Below are 10,483 nucleotides of genomic sequence, written 5' to 3'. Positions count from 1 at the left end.
ATGTAATCATAAGACAATGAAGAATTTCTGACTTGTTTTTAGGTTACAACTCAATTCTTCAAATAATCTGCTGATTTTTTCAAAGCAAAAGTTATTTTTTTCAAGTGTTATCTTTTTCAATACAACAAAATCCAATACCTGTGATGCCATAACAGAAAAGATAGCTAGAAAAAACGAATTATTATATTGAAAAGCTAAAACAAAGTTATATTTGGCAATTTAATGGGCACAACTAATAGTTTCTGTAACGTTATTTAGCGGTTATGGAAGTGATGACACTAGCCTCTTCTGTTAAACATTGAGCCACGTATTGTTACTGAGCAAAGACAAAGTGAATCAAAAATGTTTCTTCTGGCTACAATTTTAATGTTTGATTAACTGGAAACATGTACAGTATGCCCTCAGTGCAAGTAAAGAACATTGTAAAAGAGTCTTACAGCCCCAGTCTGAGGCTTCTTCAATAAGAAATAGTCTGAGATGTCGAATGGTCGGAGTGGGATTAAAGAAGCATCCAATAAGTTACCAGGTGGGAAAGAAGAGCAGAACCATCAAAAAGAAACATCAAATCAAATCTCAACCACACGAGAACAAGGACAGGATGTTACTAAAGTGCATTATGGAATTTAGTCAGCAGCACCGCAATACATTCACAAAATAAATACACACTTTCAAAGTGAAATAAATTATGGCAGAACAGTTTGGACAGATGAATTCAGTGAACAGTTTGTTTTTGACTCAGTCCATGATAGTCAACACAAATAGAGCCATACAAAAGTTGAAGTTACATTACTGTCAGGCAATAAATAATTCCTCCTGTGATCTATCTGCACACACAGCAGGTGCAGAAACGTATGGCATTGTTTTGATGCAAATCTGGATTACTGTGGCCTAAAGATGTCCAGATAAATATGGAGCAAAAATGCGATGACAAAACATCAGGAAGAATGAATTTGAAAATACAAACCAAGCAAACTATTATCATATAAGCACAGTCCCAGGGTCTTAATATTTACTGACAGAGTCAGTCATGTATGGAGTCTCTCAGATCCCAGTCTAGTTGAACCTGTCAGTGTCTGAGTGCAGTACCACTAAAGTCTCTTAGTTGGGATACTGCATCCTTCATGGCTCCTTAGTTGAAACCGACCGTGCCCGGCTCCGCTTCTTGTTGTCACTCTCTCTTCGTCTCCCTAACCTTGCCTTCTTTTTTCTCTTAGTGGCCACTTTCAGCGGCTGGTCCTTATAAGCCAGAGCTTTGTTCGTCTCTTGGGGCAGGTGAGAGCCGTCTCTGTCCGTCCCAAACCTGTCATGGAGGTTCTTTGTGGCCCCTGGGGGTTTCTCAGGCAGGGCATTCCCACTAAAGGTTTGACTCTGGGCTCTGCTCTGCACAGATGGAGCTCGCTCACCGGCTGTGTGCACCTCCTCCAGCAGCTCGTGCAGCCACATGCGACGTTTTAACTCCTGTAAGGAGCTGCCCTTGTCGTGCATCAGCTGGACGTGACTCACTGACCTCCTCCTAAAAGTTGAAAAAGTAAAACTGAGTCAGATCAATGAAGGAGGAAATATATTAACATTAAGTATCTTCAGACTGCATGGTCCATGACAGGGGAGCAGGCCAGTCTGTTAGATATATTGTTAATTGTGGTAAAAAATAATCTTCTCATCAACAAAAAACAATTATTCAACAGCACCCTATTCCTGAGCTAGGGTCTACAAAACTGACTTGTTCTTTAATTTCACAGCACACACTTTTTTGTGTCTAAACACTTTTACAAGTGGTGGCCACAGAAGTCTAAGGTCAGACACTAGAAAATCTCAGTACAGTAGATGGCAGCATAAACAAGTTACTAATCTGAGCTCAAGAGTAGAAACAGAGAAAACCTCCTGTGCTTTATTTAATACACATGTAGACATTATTAAATTTTCATTATTTCAAACAAGAGGATCCTTAATAAATGTATCTTCACAGTGTATAATTATCAATTAGTTCTTCAATTTGAAGTTCATTGTTGCTTAAGATAATGAATCAAATAGTGATCTAAATTAACATTAAAATAACTCACGCTCTGCTACTAAGTGCATCAACTGGTTTTCCGTCAAGAGTCACTGAAGAGCACAACAAGAACACAGCCAGACTCCACTGATGAATCGGGACTATAGAGCACATCATTGAGCCTAAGATCTGAAGAACACAAAAAAATATTACATCAGTCACTTTAGTTAATCAAGCAAATCCTTGTTTTATAAGTTTACACTGAAGCATTCATCTGCTGTTCTGTATGTTATGTCAGTAAAAGTCTAGACAGCTGAAAAACGGCAAAGTTCCTGCATATGTGAGGTCCCTTAGGCAGCATTACCTGTGCCAATAAACAGTTTATTAATGAAAAACAGCTTACACTTACATGGTCGTAATTTTTACAATAAATATCCACAGAAGTTGAGTCTGCAAGCCTTTGAAAAAATATTCTTGTTGCAAAATGTATCAAAAAAAAAATTATTCTGCCAAATACAATGTGGCCATTTCAAAACTGGTGTCCAGATCCATTGGTGTGAAGTCAGTCTGGGGAAATCCCCTGCCAGTCTGCTCCATTCATTTGCCTCCCAACAGTGAGTGTTGAGCTATTTATTTCTCCCCCGTGTTCCAATTAAATGAAAGATAAAGATGGAAAGAGCAGGAGCAGCCCATCAGCTGCAGAGCTGCCTCCCCACTCAGTCTTGGAGTAATCACATGAAGAGTATCAGTGAAGCATCTTCTCTGGTGGCCGGAGCCTAAGAGCCGAGAGAGCCTGAGAGGGTTTTCACTCCAGCACTGTGAGCCAGTCTGTCTAAGACAAGGCACAGAGAGAAAGTCTGACTCCTCTTTGGGTGAAGATGCAGGCACTACCTTAGCCCCTACCCATTAAGTCCAGTCCTAACACCCTCCCTAACCTCCCCAACCCTCCCCTCTCTCCCTCCCCCAACCTTTCACACACACCTGCTGTGACAAGAAGGTGGCGCCCACACAACATCCAGCATACACAAAAAGAGCACACTTAACCTGAGCTCAGAAAATAAACTTTTAAAACTCAATGAGTTTCAAATGATTTTCGCTATGTTTATATTAATAACACTTCATTATTAACAGGTTAGAAATGACAGGTGTGCACCAATGGCGGTAATCATTGGTTACCAAACAGAGTGTATACGGGGAGAGGAAGGGTAACTCCAAAATAAACAGCCAGGCCTAACCACTTTCCCAGGGGAGAATGACCATAACCTCAGAGAAACCCAACCCACAGCCTCTCACTACAGACCATTCAACTCACCTCCACTCCGCCTCAGCAAACCAGCTCACCACCGAATGGTTACAGTGGGCTCTGAGGTATCTCTTAAATTCAGGTAATAAGGAAAGTGGAAAGTAATGCTTTGGCAGCTGGAAAAAAAATCCAAGGTTTATACTGACTGTCCACGCAATGAAATCCCTCTGAACCATCAAGCCTCATAAGTAATTAAAAATAGACAATGAATGCTCACACAATAATTCAGGAGTCTGATGTAAGAGAAAGCGCTGAGGCAAAAAGTGTATCTATTTTTAGCATGGCAGGGTTACATGTAAGTGTAGCTTTAAGGGCAGGGGATTTCTTATGACCTGAAATGATTTACAGTTTTATATCTTTTAGTTTCATGTCATCACAGATTTTTTTAAATGTATCAAAAATGGCTAATTGGCTTTTGGGCTGTGCACTGACAACAGGCTTGATGGTCCCTCTCCTCTTCAGAGCAGATATGGCGTCCATGATTTATCAAAATTCTGATTCGTCAGACAACAGGACAGCTTTCCACTTCGCCTCACTGCAGTTTTAATCTGCATATATGGATGCAGTGACAAACTTTATTCCGAGACAATTGTTTTTGGAAGAGGAGTAGAGTCCATGCAGTGATTTCCACTACAGAGTCATGTCTGTTTTCAATGTAGTTCTGCCAGGGGGTCCAAAGTATCCAGTATTGTTTTTCGGCCTTGTTGCTGTTGTACAGAGATTCATCCTGATTCTCTGACTGTTATGAATGTTTTGTAGATGATATAATCTCCAAATATTTTGCACTTATTTTTACTGAGCAACATTATTCTGAAATGTTTGAACTGTTTGCTCACACAGTCTCTCACAGAGTGGTAGATCTGTGAGACTTTCTGGAATTCCCTTTTTGTACCTAGTCATGATACTTACTTTTCAAAGTGTACCTGAACAATTGGGAGATATTCCTCCAGGTGTTCTTTTAGCATTATACAACTTTTTCAGGGTTTTGTTGTCCCTGTCCCAACTATGTTGCCGGCATCAAATTCAAAATGAGAAGGGTGCTGATGCCCCCATGTCTTCCCCCACTCGCTGCTCCCTGCATTTCCTGTCTCTCTTCAGCTGTCCTATCCAACGAAGGTGAAAAAGCCCCCAAAAATATATCTTTAAATTTAAAATGAGCATATATTTTTCACAGAACAATAACATTTGTCAGTTATAAATAAGGATATTCCAGGGTGACTCATTTCACTTTTGTCTAAGGAACTGGTCTAAAGGTGAGAAAACAAAAATATGTGATCACAGAGTCTGCAGTTAAACAGTGTTAAATTGATTTGCTGAGTTCATGGGAGTTGCACTAGTTTTTCAGGTATTTTGTCTTAAACTGAAATATTTGGCAGATTAAAGTTTGTCATGTTGGTCCGCCTGATGAAAAGCGAATGGTTTGCTGAAGATTCAGAATGTATCCTGCCGGATAGACCACATATGTTAACCTCATGTTTGTGACACAGACCCACCAGAATCACAAGATTCCTCCTCTGGGGAGCATGAATGTCTGTACCAAGTTTCATGACAATCCATCATTTAGTTAAAAGTTTCCCTTTATCTTATTTTTCAACCTCAGCAGAACAAGTTGTGATCTTTTATTACACGTTTCAAAATTCTGTCCACAACTTTCATGTCTGGAACAATACAAAGGTGTTGTCCTAGACTATGTTTATATCATAGGTATGACGGAGTAAGATGTTATTGGTTCCAGTTAGAATAGAAACTGATGTGCTTGGGATTTGCTGTATTTCTGTTCAAGGTTTAGGACAGTCTCTTAGTTGTTGGAACAGCCAGTCAAGTTTGGGGAGCAGATTGTTCTCTACATGGTTGAGTGTTTCTTTGACTCATCACTGGGTCAGTTTAAAGATAGTGTAGCTTCTGCTGTCACAGAACTTACACTTTTATACAGATTCTTCCCTTGTGCAAACTATTGTTCTCCTCGTCTTTACACTTAGTCCATTTTTAAGCTACTGGCATAGCATATAAGATGATAGAACTGCTTGTCTGTCACTGAGCCTTTCTGTTCACCACACTGGCTAAAACTCAAGTAACTCAACCAAAACGGAGACTCTGAAAATGGTGATAACTTAACTATTTTACTGCCAACATCAGGATGACAGCTTTACCTTACTTAGCACCTGTGTGACTTTTTGTAAACCCTCAACCTTTCTTTTTGGACCAATCTATGAACCTAATTACAAACACTTTCTAAATCTTTGATGGACTGTCACTCATTGTGTTACAGATTTCAATGGTTCTTTGTATGTTAGTGATTAATCGATTTAACCAACAAGCAACAATATGCATTTTGGCTTAAGAATTCTAAATGTAGGGGGGGCTAGTGGCCTAGCGGCTTAAGCGCCCCACATACAGAGGCAACAGCCCTCGTCGCAGGGGTCGCCGGCTCAATTCCCGACCGGTCGACCACCTCCTGCATGTCTTCCCCCACTCTCTACTCCCCACATTTCCTGTCTCTCTTCAGCTGTCCTACTAAATAAAGTAAAAAAGGCCAAAAATATAACTTAAAAAAAAAAGAATTCTAAATGTTAAAAAAGGAAAAATTTATTAAAACAACTTTGTTTCATGGTAAAATAGAAATAGCATATGCTGTCTTCTTTAGCTAAACAGAACACCACACATGTAATTACATGCATTGTATGGGAAAAATCATTGAACATGCAAAAAGTGCCAATCGAGAAATGAGCCATTTATTGAATTTGTGTGTATGTGGTTTCTGGTTCTTCCAGAGCCAGCCTCAAGTGGACACTCAATGAACTGCAGTTTCGCATTGGCTTCAATTCTCGCAGCCGGAGGTTGCCACTTGGTGAGAATCTGTGTTCTTCTTTGATATTGTTTATACTAGGGATGGGCATTTCAAGCCAAAAATATTCGATAATCATTGGCATCTAATAGATGATTATTCGAATACCGCCCCCCCCCCCCCCCCCCCCCCCCCATACCACACACACACACACACACATCTATCCAATTAACAGCCTGTTTGTGTGGCAGTCACGTCAACCAGCAGCAGGACAAGGTGCTGCTAGTAGCGGGCACTGCCAGTGTTTGTCTCAATCTTTACATCTGTTTCTGTGACGCAGCGTGTGTTTGCATGTTACAGCCATGCTCAGTCTCTGGAAATACGTGTGTAGCAGTGTGAGATTCAAAAACGGAGAAAATTGCCACGACTATCGGTAATGTTTTCTTCTTTTGCCGTTTAACGCAGTTAGCATTCTTCTTCTGTTCTGTTAATGCGGTTTGCAAACAGTTTTAAGACGCTCTATAGCCACTGTCTGGGGGAAATACCATATTACAACCAGGCACCGAAAAAAACTATGAAAAATTGTTCTTTTAAAATGAGAAAATATTCGAAGTAACTATTCAATTTTTAATAAGTGAACGAATATTCGAATATTTGAAAATCATTTCCCATCCCTAGTTTATACCTCTACCTCACAACTAAAAAACATCTGTTGTACTGTTCTGCTCATTTTTAATCAAACTAATTGTAAAGGTAGAGAAAAATCCTAATTAGCATCTTTAGCTCCAAGACAGCATTTTATACCGTAGAATTTACCGTAATACTTAATACCTACTAAACATCAGTATGTTATTTTACTTATGTAAGCTGGAGACACAACTAGAGGCTCACAGGGCTTCTTTCATGGCTGTAGACTATTCTACAGCTGTGGACTCCTTACTCATTTTTAAGGATTCATTTTTTTAATTGTTTGTGGCGTGGTTCAGAAGAATACAGTCCATTCAAAATCCTGGCTCATTTGTGTGGTTAATGTACCTACTTGCACTGTTTTACTGGATGGAATAACTGTCATTTCTTCTCATGAATAAAACTCATAAATTATTTCTGAGAGCAGTGATGATGAGTAGAATCACTTTAGGCTAGACTGCAGACCAGTTGGTGGTAAATTACTTAATAGAGGGCTCAGTATTTTACAAGCAGTCATGATTCAATTCAGCAAGGGGTCCAGAAGGGGTTTTGGTGCTGGGACAAATATATGGCAGACCCCCCCTGCTGTCTCCAAAACTCTGCTTTCTTCTGTGTCCAGCAAGTCTGCCCCAAACGTCCAACACTTTAAATTTGGTTGGGGAAAAAATACCTCATTTGATTCCATTCTGCGAAGGCTTTACCTGCAAAAGAGTTGAAAAAAAATCCCATTTCCTGGCAGACAGCAGCATATGGAACAGGAGCCAGGAAAGCTGCTTTTGATTCATGGTAAATTGCACTCCCAACACAGAACAGTATTCCTGTACGTTTTTCATCCATTTCACACTGCACCTATTTCACATTTACACATGTAGCACATATACATCCACCCACCCATCCACCCTTGTTTCAAAGAATTTCAGGCGTTCTGTTCCAAACATCCACTTCTGTACACACTTTCAGAGAAACACCCTCATTTTATGTATAAATCCAGAGTTCAGCATCTATTTTTGGATGTGTTGTACCCGTTCCCTCTATTGACCCACCCTATTATGTCATAAATCCTAGCTTCAGTTGCAGCAACAGTTCCTGCTTTTGTTTTGAGTTACATTTAAAGTCGCTATGTACTTGGCTTGTACATTACAACCCTGTACGTGCCAATGCTAATTCCCACACAAGTAACACTCTGGTTCTGTCAGCATTCACTATTATTTTAATACTGTTTTACAGCACCCCTCCCCTTTAACTCCCTCCCAGCTTTAAGTGAAATTTGAACATATGGCAAAGTGAAAAGTGAAGACATGTACATTCAAACAATATACTTCTCTTAAATAAAACAGTCAGTTTGGTGAATAAGACATTCAACTAAACTTATATAACTCCTCAAATGTCATCTTTAACTAAATAGTTACCTCTAAAGAACAGAATCAGATGTTTTACAGTGTGCTTGATAATAGTCCCTTTATGATGCAGTCAGAGCTTTGATTTCTTGGCCATTTGTTCACATGAGAACCTCAGGTTTGTTATCCTGGAAACTCTCTTTTGAAAAATGACTTTTGCAGAGTTACTTTTCCTTCCTAATAGTTTTTTTTTTTTTGCGGTGAGTTACAGTAGGGACCTTTTCAGTTGGTTCATAATGTTGTATTGTGGGTTGTTGGAACAGTTTTCATCTAATCATTCACACCTACCAATCATAACTGTCACCCCATGAATGCTCTCTCTTTGTTCCTCTCTACCTTCTTCTTCTTCTTCAGCTATTTTTAACTGCTCTGCTGCTGAGGTGCTGCAGAGAGCATCATTTTTTTTTTTTAATATCAGCTTGAGCGTTGATGTTTAAAAACGATGCTCTTTGATTTCTTAACATTTGGTGATTTGTTGTTACTTAAAATATGTCACTTATTTTGAGCAGATTTTTCTGCAGTACACCTGGATGTTTAGATGATTTGATGAAATCATATAGTTGCTTGTCTGATGACCATCGATAATAAATCATTGTAATGTTTCAAATATACAACGTTTAAAGAATAGGTTGTTTGCAATAACGTCATGCCAGTGACGTGTTGAATTCAAATGGGGGTCAGGAAGTACATTTCAGAATGGACGCAACCGAGGAAAGCCTGTACTGCTCTGCTCTAGACAACGTAATAAGATAGCGATACCGAAAAAGAATTCTGGATTATGTTGGAAGAGATCCTCCTTTCATGAGGAGATCCGATTTTTTAACTGACCTGAGTTTATTTCTGAATGTGTCTGCTGTTGACAACACTGACTACCTCGTCCTCCAGACTTCATTTTACACCACCGAGCAAAAGAAGGCATCCAAAAGCCTCCAGGCTCACAATTTTCTTGAGTGGTTGGGTCCACGACCTGGGTATCAAGGTGCTCAACAACGATTGTCGTTAGGTTTTCGCCAGGGTGAGTATTTTTAAATTAATTTCCATATGAATTGTCCTCCTAGCCACAATGCTATCAACACTAACGTTTGTTTACTTACTGCAGGTTAACCACTCTAAACGGACAGTCAACGGGAGTTTGCAGCAAGTAAAATAATAACTTAAATCAGCTATCTGGCTAGCATTTTTCTTATGTTTATGTGTCTGTGCAGACTGCTGCAAATCACTTTCTGACCCCTATCTGCATTTCGCGCCACTGCCACGCAACGGAAATTACGTCATATGCAAACAACCTATTTATTAAGACAATCTATATTACTACACACATTTATATTAACAGGGTTTGAGTTGATGTTTCTGTCATTAACACAGACTTTCAGATTTGTAGGCACAATTCACAAAGGACAGTTCAGTCTGGATGTCAGAGAAGGGTCAGCCCTTCACACTTTAAGAGGCATACATCCTGAACATTACCTTATTCCTGCTTAGGGTTACCCAAACATACCCTCCTCCGTCACGCATTTACTTCATCTAAAAGGTAGCTGCAAGATTGGTCTATTCCTGTTTCTGCTGCTTGATATATGATAATCCCCCACAGGTAGCACTTTGGGGCTAAGTTCTTATTTACAGCTACATCTATTTTTTACGTTATTCATAAATGTCAAGCTCTGGGAGACAGTGAATCAGGGAGGTCCTGCTAGGACAAAAGCATGTTGTGCAGGCTCAGTCTGGAGCACAGGTACATTAAATCATTATTTTTCAGACAGGAAATATCTGCCACTGGACATTTTGCCTGTAAAATGTATTTCTAAGATGAAATGATTCCTGCCTGGCACAGCTCTACTCTCATCTAAACTGCAGTGTTTTTATAATCATCTATTCAGTGTTAAAGCTTGTTTCTAATGAAAACTGTAAATGTTGTTCATCTTGTGACTTAACTGACGCCGGAGTTGTGATTCAAGCAGAAAAACAAGTCCAGTGCCTGAGTCTTTGACCTGGGCTTACGAGGTGCCCACCATATTAGCATTTCTCTCTTGGCAGAAGTTGGTGGTGGGGTGTCTGAATGTGGTCGGCCTCTCTGCAGTGGCCCTGTGCTCCAGGCTCTGGGGAGAGGAGGGGGGGGCTCCTTTCTACCAATCTGCCCCCAACCCCAAACCGCAAGCTGCCCCATATCTGATGCCCCTCTTTTTACTCTCCTGACCTCAGAGGCAGACCCCAGGCCAGCTGGACACAACCTTAAACCCCACACAGTCACCACCAATGGTCGCCACCCTCCTGCCCCTGACCTATCACCCAAAACATTACCATAAACTTCTGCACGGCTGCCA

General features: G+C 40.2%; 1 protein-coding gene across 2 annotated transcripts; it reads right to left on the bottom strand.

Annotated features, from left to right (window-relative positions):
* Window positions 1-345: 345 nt before the first annotated feature.
* On the bottom strand, window positions 346-3,339 carry LOC117814990 (parathyroid hormone-related protein-like). Of its 2 annotated transcripts, none has more exons than XM_034686599.1 (3): window positions 3,303-3,339; window positions 2,061-2,179; window positions 346-1,513 (listed from the first exon to the last, which is right to left on the bottom strand). In XM_034686599.1, the coding sequence occupies exons 2-3, from the start codon at window positions 2,165-2,167 to the stop codon at window positions 1,120-1,122; spliced, it is 501 nt and encodes a 166-aa protein (XP_034542490.1). In that variant the 5' UTR covers window positions 2,168-2,179; window positions 3,303-3,339; the 3' UTR covers window positions 346-1,119. The 2 variants fall into 2 exon arrangements, with proteins under 2 accessions (XP_034542490.1, XP_034542491.1); XM_034686600.1 differs by lacking the exon at window positions 3,303-3,339 and adding an exon at window positions 2,400-2,432.
* Window positions 3,340-10,483: the final 7,144 nt, after the last annotated feature.

Source organism: Notolabrus celidotus, chromosome 6 (assembly GCF_009762535.1).
Source record: "Notolabrus celidotus isolate fNotCel1 chromosome 6, fNotCel1.pri, whole genome shotgun sequence".
Classification (NCBI taxonomy): domain Eukaryota; kingdom Metazoa; phylum Chordata; class Actinopteri; order Labriformes; family Labridae; genus Notolabrus; species Notolabrus celidotus.
Note: the sequence above shows the minus strand (reverse complement) of the source record. Positions and strands in the feature narration are given on the sequence as shown.

What these genes read in the sequence shown, in the direction of transcription:
- LOC117814990 (XM_034686599.1), bottom strand. Translation starts at nt 2,167, where the DNA reads ATGATGTGCTCTATAGTCCCGATTCATCAGTGGAGTCTGGCTGTGTTC. An exon ending in GATGCACTTAGTAGCAGAGC is followed by an intron (nt 1,514 to 2,060) that starts GTGAGTTATTTT and finishes TTCAACTTTTAG; the next exon opens with GAGGAGGTCAGTGAGTCACG.